Consider the following 23,412-nt stretch of genomic DNA (forward strand, 5'->3'; position numbering starts at 1 on the left):
GGGCCGCGCCTCCCCGGAGCCCTTCTCGCGCCCCCACCACGCCAGCTTACCTGGTGCTGCCGGCCCGCCCCTGCTCCTTTTCAGACTTCGCGGGAAGCAGGGGAGGGGACGGAGCGTTCAGGGGAGGGGAGGAGGGGGAAGTGAGCTGAGGGCGGGGTGGAGAGCTGCAGCGCGGGGCCCAATTGAGCCGAATCGGCTGAATCGGCCTAAAGCCAGCCCTGATTGCACAGGGCAGGAGCACGTGGCTGGGACAGCTCTGTTACTGGCTGTAGGGAGTCCTGCCTGAAGCGCCAGGGAGGAGTGGGGAATGGAGCACAAGGAACAGCTACCAAAAGAACCAGAACTACTACTTCGAGTGATGTCCCCGTGGGTGCTCCATTGTAGGTGCGGCAGCGCCTTTGCGTCTGGAGTCGGAGATCTTCGATAGCAGTGCCCATCAGACCGCAGATGCGCACCTCTCCTCCCCCGCACTGTGCAGTCTGACCGCCCACGGTTCCTTCTCTACTGCCTGTGGTCTGGAACAGAACAGTTAGCAGAGCCTACTTCGTCATTTAGATAGTCTCTTACCTGTTTTTCCCTCTCCTAGTTAGTTAGCTCCTTCATTTTCTTTTCTTCTCCTTCATTCTTAAAAAAAATTAAAACATGTAATTAGTTTTTTGTTTTCCCTAATTCCTGTCAGGGATGCTACTCCCTCGTCCTTAAGCCTGGCTCCTCTAGGTTTAAGTGGGGCCACTGTCTTTATAATGGACGGCCACGCACAGTATATCCATTGCCTGGAAGAGGGACACGTTTCCCAGAAGTGTTCCCACTGTCTGGGCTTAAAGCCAAGAGTAAGGAAAGAGGGACCTTAAACTCAAACTATCCCTCGTGGAAAAATTCCTGCAACCAGCGTCGAACCCTGGTTCTTACTCCTCACTGGAGAGACCCTCACGCTCAGTAAGGTTGTCTGCCGACCCTCACTCCCCTCCCGCGAGTAAGGGAAGATCATCCTTTGACTGGGCTGATACTAAGAAGAGAGTGGTCCCTCCCTCAGCTCCTGAGGTGCAAACCGCAGGAATGCCATCCCCGGCTAGATCCGTGGTGCTAACGGCTTCTGACAAGAGGCACAAAGCTGCTCCTACACTACATCTACACTACAGATGGGATCGACACTCTGAGATCGATCCACAGGCAGTCGATTTAGCGGGTCTAGTGAAGACCCACCAAATCGACAGTAGACGAGAAGAGTAAGGTAAGTTGATGGGAGAATTTCTCCTGTCGACCCCCCATGGTGTAGACCCCTCCCCCCCGGTAACTCAACCTAAGGTATGTCAACTCCAGCCATGTTATTCACGTAGCTGGAATTGCATAGCATAGGTCGACTTACCACGGCAGTGTAGACATACCTCAGCCCCTGAGAGTAAGTCTAATGACCGGGCCAGGACAAAATATCAGCTATCAGCGCTACCTCCGGTTGTGGGCGACTGAAGAGAGCCCTTTACCTCCACCGCAGCTCTGGGTCCGTTTCTGGTGTCAATGACGCTGTTGGCACCACCATTGGCACCGGCAAAACAGCTAGCTCCAGGGAAGCCCTTGGCTCCGACGCTGCGCACGGCACCGAAGCTCTCGGCTCTGAGAGAGACTCTGGCAGGGTTGCAAACTCCTACTAAAGCAGTGATTCTCAAACTTTTGTACTGGTGACCCCTTTCACATCGCAAGTCTCTGAATGCAACCCCCCCCTTATAAATTCAAAACACTTTTTAATATATTCAACACCATTATAAATGTTGGAGGCAAAGTGGGGCTTGGGGTGGAGGCTGACAGCTTGCGAGCCCCCATGTAATAACCTCCCGACCCCCAGTTTGAGAACCCCCATAATAAAGCTTATGGCTCCAAAAAGCTCTCTGGCGCCATCTGCTGACTCTTTTCCATATCACATCTCAGCACCATGCTCAACACAGGCACTGACCAGAGATCACCCTCAGGAGTTCATACAGCTGTCAAGCCTCACTATATCTGACACTCCAGATTCTCCACTCCTCAGACAGGAGGTGTCCCAAGTCTCACCCACGTCTCAAGCGAGACACACTTCGCACTCTCCCACAAGGATAGCATCTCCTGATGTCGAGGAGGACGTGGGTGATAATCAACTCTCTCTTGTCCCATCAACATCAGGGCAATTGACATCAACTTATCAGCCTTACCCTGCCGCAATTCAGGGCACCCAGCCTTTTCAGGGGCCTCCATGGATGCAACCATATATTCCCTTTCCTCCTAATTGGCCATATTGAGACCTCTGGGCACAATTCAGTAATCCCCCACTGCTGCAAACATGCTGACCTCCATCCATCCCCTCCTTAACAATCTCTTTACCTCCAGAACCACATCCTCCACAATGCCACCACTGGAGGAGGAACTGGAAGGAGAGCAGAATGAGGCGGTACCTCCGGTCCTCCCATTTTCTTCATCTTCACCTGATGAAGCCGTCATGCCACCACTTCCCACAGCGGTGGATGATTTTCGTCACTTTCAGGAGCTGTTTCGTAGAGTGGCTGACTCCCTAAATATCCCACTTGAGGAGGTCAAGGAACAACAACATGAACCAATTGACATTCTCTATACCTTCTCAACAACAAAAATTGCCCTACCTATTAATGGTGCACTACTTGAACCTGCAAACCTTCTTTAGCAGACTCCAACCTCTATCCCCGCTACCTGCAAATGGGCAGATAGGAAATATTATGTACCTGCAAAAAAATGTAGAGTTTTTATTTTCACATCCTGCCCTGAATTCTCTCGTGGTGAATGCGGTGCAGGAGAAGGGCCATCAATCCCAATCCCGATCCGGTCATCCTGACCGAGACTGGAAACATTTAGATCTCTTTGGCAGAAAGTCCTATTAATCTGCTACCCTCCAATTTCGAATTTCCAACTACGAGGCCCTTATGGCCAAATATCATTATAAAATTTATTCTAAGCTGGAGGAACTTTGCCAGGATCTGCCAGAGGAAAAAAGGGAACAATTCCTGCCCCTCATTTTGGAAGGTCACTTAATAGCCTGCACGACCCTGCAGGCCTCCCTGGACTCAGCTGATACAGCTGCCCAATCCATTGCTACTGCGGTAGTAATGTGATGTGCATCATGGTTGCACCTTTCAGGATTCTCTAAGGAGGTTCAAAATACAGTCAAGGAATCTCCCATTCGAGGGACAAAAACTATTTTCTGAGCGCATCAACTCCTTACACTCATTGAAAGATCCCGAGCCACTCTAAAATCCCTCGATATATATACATGCCACAGCCAGAACAAAGATCGGGAAAATATCAGCTCCCTCCACAATCTCGCCCTCAGCCATACTACCCACAGCGGCAGTTTGACAACCAATGGGTGCAGACAATCGCCTGCATGGGGGACATTGTCCCAAACACCCTCTAATAAGCAGGAAATTTGAAGGTGTTGTTGAGGTCCAGAGAACCTCCTGCCTGCTCCAGTTGCCGCTACTATCTGTACCGCCATCTACACACCAACAGTTTGGCAACCGCCTAGCTCAATTTTTACCATCTTGGATGCTCATTACCTTGGACAGATGGGTCCTGGAAATAATAAAGGAAGGTTACTCCATCCCCTTCCTAGTATACCATCCCGCCAACTCCCCTCCCCCTTCAGGGACCCCTCTCACAAGCCCATTCTGGCGTGGGAGGTGAGATGACATCTTCAACTGGGAGCCATAGAACTGGTCCCTCCATAAGACAGAGGATGCGGTTTCTATTCTCCCAACTTCCTGGTACAAAAGAAGTCTGGTGGTTGGCGCTCCATCCTAGACCTTCTCAATCTCAACAAGTTTGTCAAATTACAACATTTCAAGATGGTTACCCTATCCACCTTCATCCCAGCACTGGAACAGGGGGATTGGTTCTTGGCCTTCGACCTACAGGACGCGTACTTTCATATTGCAGTACACCCTGCTGACAGACGTTTCCTACAATTCATCGTCCGCCACGGTCACTACCGGTATAGGGTTCTACCCTTCGGACTATCCACAGCTCGTGACTTTTTTCCAAACTACTCGCAGTGGTCATGGCCGTCCTCTGCAAACAAGGCATCACCATTTCCCCGTATCTAGATGACTGCCTCCTCAAAGTGCCATCTGAGAGCGAAGCGCTCCTAGCAGTCCACGCTACAATGACCCTCTTTACAAAACTGGGCCTCCTTATTAATTTCAAAAAGTCCACACTAACCCCAGTGCAAACGCTGGAATTCATTGGTGCTGTATTTGATGCCAAGTGGGCAAGAGCGTTTTTACTGCCTCACAGGTTCACAGCGATAACACAACTACTTTCAACCACCCGAGCATGCCCCCAAATCCCAGCACGTACATGCCTCCAACTTCTGGGACCTATGGCTGCCGCTACATTTGTGGTCAAACACACGAGGCTGAACATGCGGTGTGTTCAGGGCTGGTTCCATACAGTATATCTTCCTCACAAGCACAGCATACAAAAACTCCTGTCCATGCCAACCCGGGTCAAGGACTCACTGCTGTGGTAGACATGCCCTGACAATGTCTGTGCTGGGGTCCCTTTTCTTCAACCTCAACCTGCCGTGATACTCACTGGGGAGTGAATCTATGCAAGCACACTGTACAGGGCAGATGGATGCCCACTGAGTCCACCTTACACGTCACCCTCCTGGAACTGAGGGCGGTCCGCAATGCCTGCCAACATTTCCTACCACTCCTCAGAAACCGGACTGTTCGAGTAATGATGGACAACCTTGCTTGTATGTCACAAGGAGGTGCCAGGTCCCATTCCCTATGCTCAGAAGTGATCAAGCTATGGAATTGGTGTATCCATAAGGACCTCTCCATCTCTTCTGCGTATCTCCCTGACATTAGAACACGACAGCGGATACGCTGAGCAGAACCTTCTCGCACGAGCACGAATGGCAGCTCGACATGAGAGCACTCCGACCCATCTTCCACCAATGGGGGTCACCCCACCATAGACCTTTTCGCCACTCACAAGAACACCCGCTGTCCTCAGTTTTGTTCCAGGGCAGGCCTGGGACGTGATTCTCTTGAGGGATGCATACCTCATGAACTGGAATGCGCCACTTCTCTATGCCATCCCGTCCTTTCCCCTCCTCTTCCGAGTCTTATGCAAGATGCAGGAAGATCAAGCTCTGGTTATACTAATAGTACCAACTTAGCCATGACAGGTCTGATACACGTACCTGCTTCACATGACACTCTCTTGGCCTATGAACCTTCCCCCAGCATCGTGGCTCCTCTCTCAGGACAGGGGACGCATTCACTGTACTAATCTGCAGATGCTCCACCTGAAAGCTTGGTCCTTTGTGGCTCTGGAATTCAGAAATAACCTGTTCAGATTCAGTAAAACATATCTTGATAAATAGCAGGTGTGATTCTACCAGATATACCTATTCCCACATGTGGAACCGCTTCCATCTTTGGTGTGCCGACAGAGAGGTTGATGCAGTCTGAGCTCCATTACCTCTCATATTGGACTACCTCCTTAAACTCAAACAGCACGGATTGGCTTTTAGCTCTCTTAGAGTGCACCTGGCTGCAATTACCACATTCCACTGCCCTGTTGAGGGATATTCAGTATTTGCACCCCCCTTGTCAAACGTTTTCTTAAGGGTGTTCAAAACCTGTACCCTGACATACGTCCCCCCACCCTGGGACCCCAGCCTAGTCCTACGCTCTCTGACTAGATCTCCATTTGAGCCAATGGCAACCTGCTCGCTCCTTTATCTAGCAATGAAAACGGCCTTCCTCATCGTTATTACATTGGCACGACGAGTGGGAGAAATATCAGCCCTTATGGCATACCCACCATATACAATGTTTTATAGGGACAAAATGACCCTCCGTTCTCCCCACCAAAATTCCTGCCAAAGGTTATAACGTCCTTCCATCTAAATGAGCCTATATACCTCCCCTCCTCCTTTCCCAAACCACACAACAATTACCAAGAAGCAGCTCTCTCCACGCCTTGGATGTGAGATGTGCATTGTCGTTCTACTTGCCACGCTTGTTCATATCCATTGCCAAATGCTCTAAAGGCTCCGCTATATCTAAACAACGCCTCTCTAAATGGATTTCACAGTGCATACGCCTGTCTTACGAACTTCACAATAAGCAACCACCTGCCTCTATCAGGACACACTCCACGTGAGTGTTCTCAACCGCCATTGCATTCCTCAATAATGTTCCCATAATAGATATATGCAGGGCTGCCACATGGGGGTTGTCTGATACATTCACCCAACATTATGCCATCTTGCAGCATTCCTCAATGGACACTATTCTCGGACGTACAGTCCTATCCTTGGTTATACCAGGTGCTCCAAAGACCCAACTTTCCAGCTAGGGCCCTGCTTTATAGTCACCTACAGTGGAGCACTCAGGGGAGCATCACTCGAAGAGGAAGAGAAGGTTACTCACCTTGTGCAGTAACTGAGGTTCTTCGAGATGTGTGTCTCCATGGGTGCTCCACTACCCTCCCTCCTCCCCTCTGCTTCGGAGTATAACATTTGGGCTATGGGGCAGAGAAGGAACTGAGGGTGGTCGGACTGCTATTTATACTACCCGTGCATAGTGCGGGGCGGGGGAGGAGGCAGTGCACATGTAAGGTCCGACGGGCACTGCTATTGAAGATCTTCGACTCCAGACGCAAGGGCGCTGCCACACCTACAGTGGAGCACCCATGTGGGGACACATCTCGAAGAACCTCAGTTACTGCACAAGGTGAGTAATCCTCTCTCTCAATCTTCTGGTCTTCCCACTAGACATTAGACCTCAGCATATTATTTTCGTTGCAAAAGAAGATTTTCTATTTTAAAGAAACTTTGCTCAGTGAACCCCACCAAAGGTCTCTCCAATTTCCTGACAAGAAGAGGTTATACCCCCTGAGCCTTAGCATTTAGGCACTGTGATAATAAGCTCTCTAGAAAAGCTGAAGAAAAGGTAGGTAGGGTACTCCTGAGGGAATCCTGCACCACTGCGCATGCGCAGAATTTATGTCCCCGCAGATTTCTTTGCTTCCCTGCAGAAAAATTACTTTCTGACAGGGAAGCAAAGGGAAGCCAAAAGAACAGTCATGCAACCTTCCCCAGCAATATGTTTTGAGTGCCCAGGGCAGCTGACAGAGAGGTAAATCACTGTGGGGTAGGGGACGGGACTGGGGAAGATCCGGCTGGTGGCTCCTACTCTGCGCCGGGCTCAGCTGCTAGTCCTGGCTGGGCTGGGGAGGATGGGACTTCCTCTTCCCCTGCACGGCATCCAGAGCCGGGTCAGACCCTCCCCCAGCTGCAGGAAGCTCTGCGAACTCTCCCCCCCACCCCCCCATGCTTCCTGCACCCATTGTTCGTCAGCTGCAGGGGGAGGGAGCACTGTACAGGGAGCTGCTCCCCCATCTGCCCAACCTCCATGCATCCAGACCCCCTCATACCCAGACCCTCCCGCCGAGCCTCACCTCCCCCTGCACCCAGAACCCCCCGATGAGCCCCACTCCCCCAGCATCTGGACTCCCCCACTGAGCCCCCACACCCAGACTCCCCTGCCGAGCTCTATTTCCCCCACACACACCCAGACCGCCCCCCTGTTGAGACCCAACCACCTTCACCTGGACCATCCTGAAAAGTCCCATTACTGTTGGTCCCAGAACCCCCCAACAACCCCCTGTGCATCCAGATCCCCCCGCACCCAGATCTCCCACTGAGCCACCCGCACCCAGATTGCCCAACACAGAACCCGATCCACCCACACTAAGCCCTTCCACACTTGGATCCTGCCTTGCTGAGCCTGTCTGCCCACACCTGGTGCTCCTGGTCTAAAGGGGCAGGCCCAGTCCTTGTGCTGTATCAGGGTTGGGTGCAGCCTCATTGTTGAGTCCATGTCCTGGGGAGGAGCTGCATAGTGATCTCCCACCTCTGTGCAGCCAGTGGCCTGTGCTCCCCACTGCCATGCTGGAGCCTCCACATTTATTTGACAAACGGAATATCCAGAATTTTAAAATATTGTGAGCAGAATTTTTAATTTTTTGGCACAGAATGCCCTCAGGAGTAGTAGGTATAAGTAGAGCTGATAGGAGGACAACAATTCCGTTTTACAGCAGCTTTCAAGATTTTGAAATTTGATTTTGTTCCACATCCAAAATGTCTATTTTCAGATTGATTTTTGCTTCAGAAAGGCGTGGGGAAGAGCAGGTCATTAGGCACTAATCTGGGAGACCCAGATTCAAGTCCCTGGTTGAGAACAGAGTTTTCCTTGCTAGATTACTCTCAATCAGGCAGAGCAGGTACTTGAATCTGGGTCTCCCACATTCTAGGCTAGTGCCCTAACCAGCAGGCTATAGAATGTGGGAAAGCTGCAGAGAGAAGCTCTGAGAAAGCTTTATCTGTGTACTAGGTAGCTGCCTCCAATAGCCAACCAACCCCATTTCTCATTCCTATATGGTAGCATGGAATAGCTTCCCTTTTGTTTCCCTCCTTACCCTGTTCTCCTGTGGTGCAGATTCTGCTACAGCATGTGCCATATTGTGCAGTAGTTCCATGTCTTTAGAATGAAAAGCAAGCATTTTGGTATTGCCTCTGTGAGAGCCTTGTTTTCCTTTCTTCATAGCATCTCTCACACTGTTTGTTTGGGACTAGGTGCATCATCTCATTGTTATTTAAAATAATGAGAAATAATCTTCAAGGCATGTGGTCCATGAAGGACTTAAGAGGCCTAGATTTAAATCCCTCCTCCGCCACAAACTCTGCGACCTTGGGCAAGTCACGCAGCTTCACTGTGCCTCTATTTCCCTTCTGTGAAATGAGAATAGTAGCACTCCCCTCTCTCATAGGAGTGTTGTGAAGTTTAAATACATTAAAGATTCTGAGATGCTGAGATACTATGGTGATTGGGGGGGGGGGGGGGGAGTGGGCATATAAATACCCTAGGTAGAGAGTGATGAACTTGGATAATAAGAAGATCTGTTCTTAAACAAACAAACATGGAAATTATTTTACTGGATCTTCAAAATGTCAAAATTTTGTTGAAATTTTTCAGCAATCAAAAAATTTCAGCCAACTCCATAGCTGAACAAAACACTGAATGTTTTTCAATTAAATATTTTTGTTTGAAAATTTTCAGTTGTTTTTTTAATACTGAAAATCCAGTTTGCAATGGAAAATTTCATCCAAAACCTCAACATTTGGGAAATTTCTGTCCGCTCCAATAATGAGCTAAAGGCTGAAACCACCATAGCGTGATACGAATCCAGAGCATAGATTGTGTCTAAAGTGATTTGAGAAAGTGATGTGGCACCAGTGCTTAATTTGTGCCAACGTGTGCCAAGGCTGATCCCCGGCACCTCTGGGCTTGGCAGTTCAGAGCCCCGGCACCTCTGGGCTTGCTGCATCAGTTATGAATGTAAAAAAATTGCTGGAGCCCTGACACCTCTTTTATTACAAATTAAGCATTGTGTGGGACCAAGACCAAAAAAAAAAAAAAAAGAGTTGGGCAACCTCTTTGGGGCCTGTGGATCTGGAGCCGCTGGAGAATGCACAGTCTCCCTTCATATAGAAGGAAAATGACTTTCGTTGATTTCAGCATGAATACAACCTTCATCAAATGCAGTGGATTTGCCATTACAATTCCAACAGAAGTAATGTACTCATATTTAATTAGTTTAAATCAATTTAGATAAGATTAATTAGTGTTTGTGCAGACCTTTGAAAGTGTAAAGCGCTATGGAAGTGCTAAATGCTTATTCTTTACATTGAATACTGGGGTGGAGATCAGGTCTGCGTTCAGGCCTTAATTCAGCAAGGCACTTACTTGCGTGACTAACTTCAAGCTGTGAGTAGCTTCATTGAAGTCAATGGTACTCCTAGCATGCTTAAAGTTAAGCTTGCGAGTAAGTACCTAGCTTTAATCTGGGCCTGATTGCTGTATCACTCAGCAACGGGCATATACAAATCCTGAAAAACACAAACATCAAGTGATATTCATTGACCATTTGATATATAGAAAAATAGGCCATAGGGCAACTTTTCTTTGTTTGTAACTGATGTTTTTTGTTTTCATGTGTCTGTTTTCTGTCCTGAATGTGAAATGCGGTAGGGAACCCCCGATTTAAGACACCATTTTCAACTACTCCCAAGGTTCCCAATGCAGTTTGCTCTGGCCTTTAGACACCTATTGGCTGACTGATTTTTGTTTGAATCTCTATTGTGTGTTTCCTAAGACAGGGAACAAAGAAAATTAACATGCATAACTTGCTTCCACATATGACTGTTACAGCAGAATTGATTTATCTAACATTGCTTTCGTCTGTTTATGAATCAGAACGAGATGCCTTTGATACCCTCTTTGACCACGCACCAGATAAACTCAGCGTAGTGAAAAAGGTAAAATATTTTAAAATTTTGTTTCCTACTGTGGTCAGTAGTGGATTTTTAAGCAGAAAGGGGTCCTAGAAGTCTGGAAACCTGTGGAAAATATTTGTGGTATCAGTGGAAAAAATATGCCCATCAGAATCATACAAATTTCACTCCAAAGTTACAACTGAAGTGCTTATCTTGAAGCTTTGTGGCTTGGCCCAGTGCTTATTGGAATCATAGACTCATAGACTTTAAGGTCAGAAGGGACCATTATGATCATCTAGTCTGACCTGCACAACGCAGGCCACAGAATCTCACCCACCCACTCCTGTAACAAATCCCTAACCTATGTCTGAGTTATCGAAGTCCTCAAATCGTGGTTTAAAGACCTCAAGGTGCAGAGAATCCTCCAGCAAGTGACCCGTACCCCACGCTGCAGAGGAAGGCGAAAAACCTCCAGGGCCTCTGCCAATCTGCCCTGAAGGAAAATTCCTTCCCGACCCCAAATATGGCGATCAGCTAAACCCTGAGCATGTGGGCAAGACTCACCAGGAAAGAATTCTCTGTAGTAACTCAGATCCCACCCCATCTAACATCCCATCACAGGCCATTGAGCATATTTACCACTAATAATCAAAGATCAATTAATTGCCAACATTTAGGCTATCCCATCATACCATCCCCTCTATAAACTTATCAAGCTTAGTCTTGAAGCCAGATATGTCTTTTGCCCCCACTACTCCCCTTGGAAGGCTGTTCCAGAACTTCACTCCTCGGTTAGAAATCTTCGTCTAATTTCAAGTCTAAATTTCCTAATGTCCAGTTTATATCCATTTGTTCTTGTGTCCACATTGGTACTGAGCTTAAATAATTCCTCTCCTTCCCTGATATTTATCCCTCTGATATATTTATAAAGAGCAATCATATCTCTCCTCAGCCTTCTTTTGGTTAGGCTAAACAAGCCAAGCTCTTTGAGTCTCCTTTCATAAGACAGGTTTTCCATTCCTCGAATCATCCTAGTAGTCCTTCTCTGTACCTGTTCCAGTTTGAATTCATCCTTCTTAAACATGGGAGACCAGACCTGCACACAATATTCCAGATGGGGTCTCACCAGTGCCTTGTATAATGGTACTAACACCTCCTTATCTTTACTGGAAATACCTCGCCTGATGCATCCCAAGACCTCATTAGCTTTTTTAACGGTCATATCACATTGGTGGCTCATAGTCATCCTGTGATCAACCAATACTCCGAGGTCCTTCTCCTCCTCTGTTACTTCCAACTGATGCGTCCCCAATTTATAACAAAAATTCTTGTTATTAATCCCTAAATGCATGACCTTGCACTTTTCACTATTAAATTTCATCCTATTACTATTACTCCAGTTTACAAGGTCATCCAGATCTTCCTGCATGATATCCCGGTCCTTCTCAGTATTAGCAATACCTCCCAGCTTTGTATCATCTGCAAACTTTATTAGCACATTCCCACTTTTTGTGCCAAGGTCAGTAATAAAAAGATTAAGCAAGATTGGTCCCCAAACCGATCCCCGAGGAACTCCACTAGTAACCTCCGCCCAGCCTGACAGGTCACCTTTCAGTATGACCCGTTGTAGTCTCCCCTTTAACCAGTTCCTTATCCACCTTTCAATTTTCATATTGATCCCCATCTTTTCCAATTTAGCTAATAATTCCTGATGTGGAACCATATCAAATGCCTTACTGAAATCTAGGTAAATTAGATCCACTGCGTTTCCTTTGTCTAAAAAATCTGTTACCTTCTCAAAGAAGGAGATCAAGTTGGTTTGGCACGATCTACCTTTTGTAAAACCATGTTGTATTTTGTCCCAATTACTACTAACTTCAATGTCCTTAACTACTTTCTCCTTCAAAATTTTTTCCAAGACTTTGCATACTACAGATGTCAAACTAACAGGCCTATAGTTACCCGTATCTCTTTTTTTTCCCTTTCTTAAAAATAGGAACTATGTTAGCTATTTTCCAGTCATACGGTACAACCCCTGAGTTTACAGATTCATTAAAAATTCTTGCTAATGGGCTTGCAATTTCATGTGTCAGTTCCTTTAATATTCTTGGATGAAGATTATCTGGGCCCCCCCCCCCCATTTAGTCCCATTAAACTGTTGGAGTTTGGCTTCTACCTCGGATGTGGTAATATCTACCTCCATATCCTTATTCCCATTTGTCATCCTATCATTATCCCTAAGCTCCACATTAGCCTCATTAAAGACTGAGGCAAAGTATATTGGGCCATGCCTAGATTATCCTTAACCTCCACTCCATCCTCAGTGTTTAGCGGTCCCACTTCTTCTTTCTTTGTTTTCTTCTTATTTATATGATTATAGAACCTTTTACTATTGGTTTTAATTCCCTTTGCAAGGTCCAACTCTACATGGCTTTTAGCTTTTCTCACTTTATCCCTACATGTTCTGACCTCAATAAGGTACCTTTCCTTGCTAATCCTTCCCATCTTCCACTCCTTGTAGGCTTTCTGCTTTTTCTTAATCATCTCTCTGAGATGCTTGCTCATCCAGCTTGGTCTGCACCTCCTGCCTATGACTTTTTTCCCCTTTCTTGGGATGCAGGCTTCTGATAGTTTCTGCAACTTTGACTTGAAGTAATTCCAGGCCTCCTCTGCCTTTAGATCAGCCTTAGAATCAGTTAAGACTCCCATAATTTTAAGTGGGTTTTGGGTCATTCTTGGTGTTTATGTCAGCACTCTTCCATACAGCACTTTGAGAGAAACTCCAGGTATTAATATCCAAAAGAAGCACCCAGTGTCTGATCTGAGCAATTGCTTTGTACGAGGGGTGCCCGTCTACAGCTGGAGAATCTCACTAGTATACTATGGCTGTCAGAGGGGTAGATATATAGGTTGTGATTCACCAATTATGGCTGCAAGAAGTTGTAATACACACACACACTCACTCTCTCACACACACACTCACTCTCTCACACACACACTCACTCTCTCACACACACGTTTAACTTTCACTCTTAAACTTCACTTTCATTAACACGTCCAAAGGGATGCTCACTTACAACAACTGGAACAGTCCCATGGGTCTGTTCTCCTGATACAGATCACAGGCCACTGTCTGTTCCACCTTCAACATCCTCTTTTTGGGGGCAGAGGGAAAAGGAAAAATAGCCATTAATCTGTGCCAGCTTTTGTTAATATATCCATCTGGAAGGGAACAGACAAAGACTTTGCATTATTCCATTAGGGTGTGCAAATACCAATGTTAAATTGTTGAGCATAAAACTGAGTAACTATTTTACATAGAGATTGGAACTGAAATTTGCTTCTTTGCATTATCTGATTGTTGTTGTTATTTGTATTACTAGTAGGGCTGTCAATTAATCGCAGTTAATTCATGCGATTAACTCAAAAAAATGAATCGTGATTAAAAAAATGAATTGCGATTAATCTCACTTATAACAATAGAATACCAACTGAAATTTATTAAATATTTTTGGATGTTTTTCTACATTTTCAATATTGATTTCAATTACAACACAGAATACAATGTGCACAGTGCTCACTTTATATTATTATTTTTGATTGCAAATGTATGCACTGTAAAAATGATAAACAAAAGAAATGTATTTTTCAGTTCACCTCATACAAGTACTGAAGTGCAATCTCTTTATTGTGAAAGTGTAACTTACAAATGCAGATTTTTTTTGGTTACATAACTGCACTCAAAAACAAAACAGTGTAAAACTTTAGAGCCTACAAGTCCACTCGGTCCTACTTCTTATTCTGTCAATTGCTAAGACAAATTTGTTTACATTGACGGCAGATACTGCTGCCTGCTTCTTATTTACGATGTCACCTGAAAGTGAGAACAGGCGTTCACATGGCACTTTTGTAGCTGGCTTTGCAAGGTATTTACGTGCCAGAAATGCTGCTTCATGATTCAGCTACCATTCCAGAGGACATGCTTCCATGCTGATGATGCTCGTTAAAAAAATAATGCATCAATTAAATTTGTGACTGTACTTCTTGGGGGAGAATTGTATGTCTCCTGCTCTGTTTTACCTGCATTCTGCATATATTTCATGTTATAGTAGTCTCAGATGATGACTCAGCACATGTTCGTTTTAAGTACACTTTCACACCAGATTTGACAAAATGCAAAGAAGATACTGATGTGAGATTTTTAAAAATAGCTACCACACTCAACCCAAGGTTTAACAATCTGAAGAGCCATCCAGAATCTGAGAGGCACAACGTGTGGCGCATGCTTTTAGAAGTCTTAAAAGAGCAACATTCTGATGCGGAAACTACAGAACCCAAACCACCAAAAAAGAAAATCAACCTTCTGCTTGTGGCATCTGTCTCAGATAATAAAAATGAACATGTGTCAGTCTGCACTGCTTTGGATCATTATCAAGGGGAACCCATCAGCAGCATGGACACATGTCCTCTGGAATGATGATTGAAGCATGAAGGGACATATGAATCTTTAGCGCATCTGGCATGCCAGATATAACAGTGCCATGCAAACGCCTGTTCTCACTTTCAGGTGACATTGTAAACAAGAAGCGGGCAGCATTATCTCCTGCAAATTGTAACCAACCTTGTTTGAGTGATTGGCTGACCAAGAAGTAGTACTGAGTGGACTTGTAGGCTCTAAAGTCTTACATTGTTTTCTTTCTGAATGCAGTTTTTTTTGTACGTAATTGTACATTTTTAAGTTCAGTTTTCATGATAAAGAGATTGCACTACAGTACTTATGAGGTGAATTGAAAAATAATTTTTTTTTGTTTTTTACAGTGCAAATATTTGTAATCGAAAATAAATATAAAGTGAGCACTGTACACTTTGTATTCTGTGTTGTAATTGAAATTAATATATTTGAAAATGCAGTAAACATCCAAAAATATTTAAAATAAATGGTATTCTATTGTTGTTTAACAGCTCGATTAATCGCGATTAATTTTTTTAATCGCTTGACAGCCCTAATTACTAAAGCACCTAGGAGCCCTAGTCATGGACCAGGACAGAAGAGGTATTTTCCAGGATACATTTAAACTAACATGTTTAGGCTTGTAGCATGGACAAGTTTTTATTTTTCCATTCTGAAACTGCTGCTAAAGGATTTTTAAAAAGTTGATTGAATGTTAAGTGAATGCTGTCCATTTAATATAAACATTAAAATCTAACTCCACATCCCCTCTAAAAATATTTTAAGCAGATGGCTAGGTTGTTGGAATAAATACCTTAGTATATATTCACGCTGTTGTTGTCCCTCTACTGAATGGTAGCAGATGTGTAGGGCCTTGCAGGCCAGGTTCCTATTGGGATGGAAATCAGACCTACAGAGCCTGGGTATATTCTTATTGTAACTTGTTTATTTATACACACACACGCACCCCAGTTCTGGAACAAAGGGGCCACAAACCGCACACAGACCATCCCTTCATTCAAGAATCTCAGCCCAGTACCAATGCCCAGTTCCCACAGAACAATTCTGGTGCAAGAATTGGCTCTGTTCAGAGAATTAAGGCAGGCAGCGCACACTCCTGCTGCTTACCATGGCTCCCCCAAAGAACCAACAACTGAACCAAAGCCACCATAGCATTTCCTCCAGGACTAAAGATGTGCTTGCATGCTAAGAAAAATAACTTGTAAGAGGTGACTCCTGCCATAATACTATTGCAATGGAGATAGTAATTTACACGGCTATATCACTTTAATTCTGATATTTTTTTATTTTTGTGCACTGGCAAAGAGGGTATTGTGACAATTGTTTACCAATCTTTTTAGTCTAATGCTGTATTAACCCTACCATATGGGCATCGGTTCTTGTTTTTAACCTCATTAATCCTTGTCATCTTCCTTTACAGTCTCTGATCACCTTTGTGAACAAGCACCTAAATAAGCTGAATTTGGAAGTGACAGAATTAGAAACACAGGTAGGAGTTTTATACAAGAAAATAAATCTCAAGGTATAAATGACTAATTTAGGCCCCAGTTGTGCAAACTCTTTTGCATGTGCTTATCTTTATACATGTGAGTAGTTCCGTTAGAGGGATACTCATATGTGTTCGCCTTATTTTGTAGGTGATTGTAATTTGCAGTAATGTTTGCCTCTGGCTGCTTCTCTTGCCCACTTATTGCACACATGACTTATAGCAGATACTGCTGGTCATTTGTAACCTCGCCTGGCTTCAGATAACCAGGGAAGTTTTAGAATATTTAATATTTGTTTGTGTTATTGACTGTAATATATGGCTGGGTTTCAGGCCAATGTTTCTAACACATCAAAGAAAACATTTGCAAAGCACTAGCTGTATTAATTAAATTATGGATGAGAGCAGGTCACGACATGTCTTTCCCAATTGTGTGAATTCAGGCTGTTGATCTGAACCAGGATAAATCCTCAGTTGATTCAGTAATTGTTGTGGCCTAGGTCTGTCTGTGTTTAACTCAGATTACATATTGGATATCCTTCAAAGCACTATAACCCAATCCAACGTGAGTTCTGGAGACACAGGGGCATGTTGCTTTCACTCAGCTGCAAGTATATCAGAAGCTTGCATAGCTCTAACTGCTGTAATAGAAACAATTACACTGTGTAATGGAAGAGAGTTCATTAAAGATAAAGACTGCTTTAAAATGGGACTAAGTGGTTAACTTATTCTTTGCTGTTTGCCCAGGAGAGTTAGTGTGGGCACTGGATAGCCTAGGGAATTGGTTATGGACTACTGAGCATTTCATTTAGGTAATTGGTCTGAATCTGGCCTGGGCTGATATGGATTAAATTGATCATCCACTGATTGATGTTCTGGGGCCTTAGTGAATAGGAGGTTTCAGTCCAGTTCTGGGGCCTGACTATCTGTATCACAAAAATACTCTTGAGTTCTCTGCTGAGACACCCGTGATTAATTGGGCTATGGAGATTTGATCAACCCTCTTGCCCCAAGAGTTTTGTATGATTGCTGTCAGTGCGGTATCTGATTTATGGGTACAGGTCTTTGATCTCCAAGGGCTGTCAATCCAGCACCATTCACCAGGGCTGAAATGTATAAAGAATGTAAAAAGTACAAGACAATGGGCCAGGGAAGGTTATATGAAAATATTGGTTATATGAGACACCCTTCTATTTTAGGAATTAATCAGAATCTTGGAACTCCACCATTGCACTTACTGTGGAAGCAATTGCTAAACTGCAGTGCAAAGTGGCCAGAATTAACAAGGATTTTTATGCTTTGGAAAGTAGGTTGAGAGACTATCATGTCTGACAAGTTACTAGATCACACAGAATTTTGATCACTGAACTATTGCTTACCTTGGTCAGATAGTGCAGTAGTACATTAACGTGCTGGCTGGGTTATCTGTACGACTGTCTCTAACTAGATGGAATGAGACCCGGTCAAGTGTTTGAGATAGCTTCGTCCTCTAGTGGCTGGCCTACAAAGCAGATGTAGATGAAGATTTTTCAAAGGAACAAATGGCAACAAAGACCCTAAGTCCTATTCATTTCCAATTTGTCTGCCATTTGTGCCTTTGAAAATCTCCCCCTTAAGTCTACTGACAGCTAACAGGAGGTTCTGCTTCTGCTAAAGTGGTAGTGCCTTATCTCGTGCCACATTTATGTGGCTCTGGTTTCAGAAGTGTAGGTCTCTGTGGATTGTTGCACTGCTTTATTATTTGTATTATTGTAGAGCATAAGAGCCCTAATCATGGGCCAGGACCCCGTGGTTCTGGATGTTGTACAAACACAGAACAAAGACAGCCCCTGCCCCAGAGAACTCTTTGCATGTACCACCTTATCTCTGATAAAAAATCCAGGGGATGTCATACAGGTCATATTGGAACCAATATAGGGAATTCTGTTTGAAATATACAGTACCTACCAACATTTAAAAGGAATTGAATCGGTTTAGAGCAGTGATACTCTGCTGGTGGTTCTCTTCATAGGCTTGGTGTGGCTCTCCTCTTGGGTTGGAGCACCTCATCCCAAGTCATGTGAACCTACATATGGTGTAAAACAAGGAAAAGGCATGCAAAAGAATTGTGTGTGGTCTTCTGGGTCGTGTTTTAAAGATATAGTTTCCCATTGTCAATGTAGCACGTAGTTATTCATAGTGAGGGGGGGTGAAAACAGTGCTCTCAGATGTGGGGAGACATCCCTGTGGCCCTCTGCAGCAACCTGTCTAGCCACTTAGGGCTTGATTTTTCTCATTGTTGCAAAGCCTTGCATGAAACCAAATGCCTCCTGCCTGCCATCTGGGAATTTCACCAGTATCTCTCCTCAGTTTGCAGATGGCGTCTATTTGGTATTGCTCATGGGTCTGCTTGAAGACTATTTTGTTCCACTCCACAACTTTTATTTAACGCCTGAAAGTTTTGATCAGAAGGTGAGTAGAAATTCCAGTTTGTGCTCCTCTCACTACCATATCACACATGCAATTTCCCATCCATTGGCTGAATTCTCTTCATGCCCAATTAAGCCAGAGTATAGCATATCCTTTCTTTCAAAGGCTGTAGCAAAGAGGCATTTGCTGTCACATTTGGCAGTTACTAGAATCTGTACTTTAAAGGTTGACCGTGAAACAAAGGTGTAAATCCCAGTGACTTTACCAGTGACTTCCTGAATGACTCCAGCAGCTAGGCTAAGAGAGGCATTCAGCACATGAATACCTGTAAACATAGTTAAGAGAAGAAAAGCTAGATCCTGCGATGTCCAGCACAGTTGTGGTCAGATGATGATTATAAACCCAAAGGGTATAAAATAATAAATAGTTTGCACTTACATAGAACTTTTACATGTTCCAGTTGAATTACTTATTTAATTATTATTACAGCAATGCTTAGAGGCCACTCTGAGGCCAGGGCCCCATTTTGCTAGGCATCGTATATAGTCACAATAAGAGACAATCCCTGCCCTGAGCTGCTTACAATCCAAGAAATGCAAAAGGTGGGAGACAGGAAGTCTTGTCCCCATTTTACAAGTGGGAAACTGAGGCACAAAGAGACTAAGTGACTTGCCCAAGCTAGCACAGGCAGTCAGTACCACAGTGCCAGGAATTGAACCCAGATGTCCTGAGTCTCAGTCCAGTGCCTTCACCACAATGCCATTTATGTCACTTCCCTGTAAAATAGGGAAATAAGTAATATTACCTCTAGTGTACACGAGGAACTGAGGCAGAGCAGTGGTGACTTGGCCAAGGCCACACAGCCGGTCTCTGAGAGTACTGGGATTAGAACTCGTTTGCTGAGCACCGATAGTGGGATTGACTCTGTACCAGACACACAGTCAGACATAGGCTCTGATCCGCCAATGAGCGTCCCGTAGGCAGCATGCAACACAAAGCCCCACTGAAGTCAATAGGAATCTACACCGGCTCAGGGATCTGCTTGTGCACAAGTCACTTCAGAATTGGGGGGGGGCATTGTTCCTGCCCCAAAGGGTTTATACTGTAGGTGCATAAACAGCACACTGGGAGACCCAGAGGAAAACTCTAGCTAAGCATTTTCATGTACACCTCTATCTCGATATAACGCTGTCCTTGGGAGCCAAAAAATCTTACCGCGTTATAGGTGAAACCGCGTTATATTGAACTTGCTTTGATCCACCGGAGTGCGCAGCCCCGTCCCCCGGAGCACTGCTTTACCGCTTTATATCCAAATTCGTGTTATATCGGGTCGCGTTATATCGAGGTAGCGGTGTATTACTTTCTATTTGGCAAGATATGAATGATGGCGTCTGAGCTAAAGTGGGTTATTGTGGATGGGCATTGCAGACGAAGTGAGCTATGAGGAGAGGGTAAGGATTTGCCAGGCTGCTGCAGGGAGGTTGTTCCATTGGGCGGCGTAGACCAGTGGTGCCTAGAACGATAAGCAGGTTGTGAATGTTGCGTGCCATTGGGAGGGGCGACAGGTCGTCTGTGTTGGGCCTTCCCAACAGCCATGGAGAGGAGGGCCAGTGCTGACTGCCGACTGCCCACTCGGGTTGGGCCCCATGGGCCCTCCCTCACGATGGGGGTGCTGCAGGGCTGAAATTGAGTGAGGGGCATTGCGACCTGATGCACTGGGGGCCGCAGCGCCGCTGAGGTTTGGCCCCGCCATTCCCCCGTCATGGTGGAGGGGTGGCAGGGCCAAACCTGAGTGGCAGAGGGGCAGCCAGCTCTGCTCCTCCTCACTGCTGCTGGGGGGCTAGCTCCTACACCAGGGCTTGCCCGCCCTCGTCCCACTTCCAGAAGCTCATTTCCCCTCTGCTCTGCCCACAGGACTTGCTGAGCGACAGCCTCAAGACCTGCTACAAGTAGGAGGAACTGCAGGGCGTGCCTGTACGGGGCAGCTGGCTGGGAGAGGGGCAGCAGGGAGCCCTGGAGTGTACCATTTGAAAAATGTAGATATCCTGGTTTACTGTTAGCTTCCATGCTATGTAATCCTCCTCCATGCTATGCAGTGGTACAAGTACGGTGGTACGGTCTGGTACACCATACCAGTAATATATAGCTGGTATGGTGTACCGGAAAGACACAGGAGGAGCCTGCTCCACCCCCAGCCCTTCCATGTAGCTGCATCTCCTGAGTGCTCCTGCCTGGGGTCTGTACAGCAGCCGTGCCGGAGGACAGGGCTGGGGGAGATGGGGTTGGGGGTGGAACAGCAGCCCACATGCTGCTCCTTTCCCTGCTGCGGTTCCCAGGAGAGCCTTGAGCAGCCCTGCCGGAGGACAGGGCTTGTGGGGGTGGGATACAGCAGCTGCTTCTGCCTCATGTTCTTCTGCTCCTTTCACCGCTGCGGTTCCAGAGAGCCTTGATCTCCTGGAAACCTCAGCGGTGAAAGGAGCAGAACATGGGGCTGCCAGGCGGCCCCACACCAGCAGCTCCTCCAAGCAGCTGTGTCTCCTGAGTTCTCCTGCCTGGGGTCTGTACAGCAGCCCCGCTCCCACCCCCATGTAATGTGGAATGGATGTGGATCATGGGGAGGGGATGGGGAGAGCGTGGGGGCCCCAGGCTGAGGACGGAGCGGGGAGGAGTCACATGGGGAGGTCACATGCCCCGCCTTTGTGTCTTTCCCATGAGTGCAGTGTACCAGCAAGAAATGATTTCTACTTGCACCACTGATGCTAAGTAGTCTCTCAGTGAGTTCAGTGCCAAACACAGTGGGGTGTATGCTTCTGGAATACAAACAATGTATCTGTCCCCTGCAAGGCTGGCTTCTTGTTCTGGTGGGGTTCTGTGGTAGCTCTAGTCTGAGCGCATAGTGCATTCCGGGGTTATGAATAGGAGTGAAGCTGGCTGCATCAGGGATTGACATGTTAGTAAAGTTGCAGGAACTTAGTATTCTTTAAGGGCATGATCCTGCAAAATGCTGAGCACCTTCAATTCCTGCTGACTTTAGTGGAGGTGGTTGAGACCCAACGTCTACCAGGAGGAGCCCAACACCTTAAAGGACTTGGTCTTCACTGCCCAACTCACCTTTGATGGATATAGCTCATCCTCATCAGAAGGGATCATACTGTACTGTGGGGCAAAAAATATATTGTACCAAATTAGGAAAGTATTGTAACTGGCTGAAGAGTTTGCTGAAACTCCCTGCCCTGTTAACCAGTGTTGATCCTGCTGAGAAACAGCAAAATTGCTCACTTCCCAAGGCAGGTGATTAGTTGCCAGATGTGGATGTATGGGAGGTAGGAGTGGCTTCCTGGAGAGAAGAGAATCCAGGATGTGGTCTGAGAAATCCTATGAGAGAAATGCCTAGGAGTAACCAAGCCTGAGGATAAGATCTGAGCAGATCTTTGTTATCTTAGAGTTTTCTTTTCCTAATAAAGAAATGCCAAGGGAGTGGGTGATGATGGACTTCATATTCTGCGTGGACTGTGTTTATAGAGCAGGTTGGGAAAGATGAATATTTTATTACTTCATTAAAAAAACCCTCCATGGATACTACTTAGCTTTTTCTTCAGACTTTCTTTCTTTCTCTCTCTCTTATGGGTTGAATTTTTTTGAGTATAAAATCGTACAATGCCTATCTATAGTGCTATAGCTACTCAGCTGTGATTGTGTTGTTGCTCGTTTATGTCTAGCTGCATGAGATTCATGCCGAACTAAAGTTATTAGATATTGTTTTGAACCAGACACAGAAGAAGAAAGTGTGTCTGTGAGCATGGGGGAGGGATTAGTTAGCTTTTATTTGTGAACTGTGCATCTCTTTCTACCTCTGAAATTGGTTTTGCCTAAATAAATCAAGGAAAAACAGGAGTAGGAGGAAAGATTACAATTCTCATCAATTAACCCAACAAAGGGAGCTTTTTCTCATCCTAATGCAAAGGGGTTTTGTATGCATAACTCCCTCACTCACTGAGATGAGTAGTTTTAATTAAATCTCCCCCCCTCATGCCACATATCTCCAGAGTCAGTCACTTACGGGGACAAAAATACAAAGATACCTTTATTCAAATTACCTTTCCACATGCAGAGAGGAAGAATTTCTTAAACTTCAATAGGCATCCAGAAGAAAAGCTGATTGCTCATGTTAAATCCTTTCAGACTAACATTCTCTCGCCAACAGGTTTCTCTTCTAAGGGCTTGTCTACACTGGCAATTTACAGCGCTGCAACTTTCTGGCTCAGGGGTGTGAAAAAACACCCCCCCGAGTGCAGCAAGTTTCAGCGCTGTAAAGCGCCAGTGTAGACAGTGCACCGGCGCTGGGAGCCACGTCCCTCATGGAGGTGGGTTTTTTTAGAGCGCTGGGAGAGCTCTCTCCCAGCACTGTGCTGCAACCACACAAGGCACATTAAAGCACTGCTGCGGCTGCGCTTTAGCATTGCCAGTGTAGACTAGCCCTAATTGATCCTCTTCATATTTTCTTTCCTGTGTGTCTCCCTGTTCTGTTCTCTGAGTTCGCCTTAATTCTAAGGCCTGGTCTACACTAACCCCCCAAGTCGAAGTAAGGTACGCAACTTCAGCTACGTGAATAACGTAGCTGAAGTCGACATACCTTACTTCGAACTTACCGCGGTTCAGACGCGGTCCACACGTGGCAGGCAGGCTCCC

General features: G+C 45.7%; 1 protein-coding gene across 3 annotated transcripts in view; it reads left to right on the forward strand.

The window, feature by feature from the left end:
* PARVB (parvin beta) overlaps positions 1-23,412 on the forward strand; it is a 104,895-nt gene that overhangs the window by 75,950 nt on the left and 5,533 nt on the right. For all 3 annotated transcript variants that reach the window (XM_026652242.2, XM_026652243.2, XM_026652244.2), the window contains exons 9-11: positions 10,338-10,399; positions 16,249-16,317; positions 18,664-18,765. In XM_026652242.2, the coding sequence (XP_026508027.1) occupies positions 10,338-10,399; positions 16,249-16,317; positions 18,664-18,765 (233 nt within the window). The remainder of the gene's footprint in view (positions 1-10,337; positions 10,400-16,248; positions 16,318-18,663; positions 18,766-23,412) is intronic.

The sequence above is a fragment of the Terrapene carolina genome, unplaced genomic scaffold, assembly GCF_002925995.2.
Source record: "Terrapene carolina triunguis isolate 2854851 unplaced genomic scaffold, T_m_triunguis-2.0 Scaffold112, whole genome shotgun sequence".
Lineage (NCBI taxonomy): Eukaryota > Metazoa > Chordata > Testudines > Emydidae > Terrapene > Terrapene triunguis.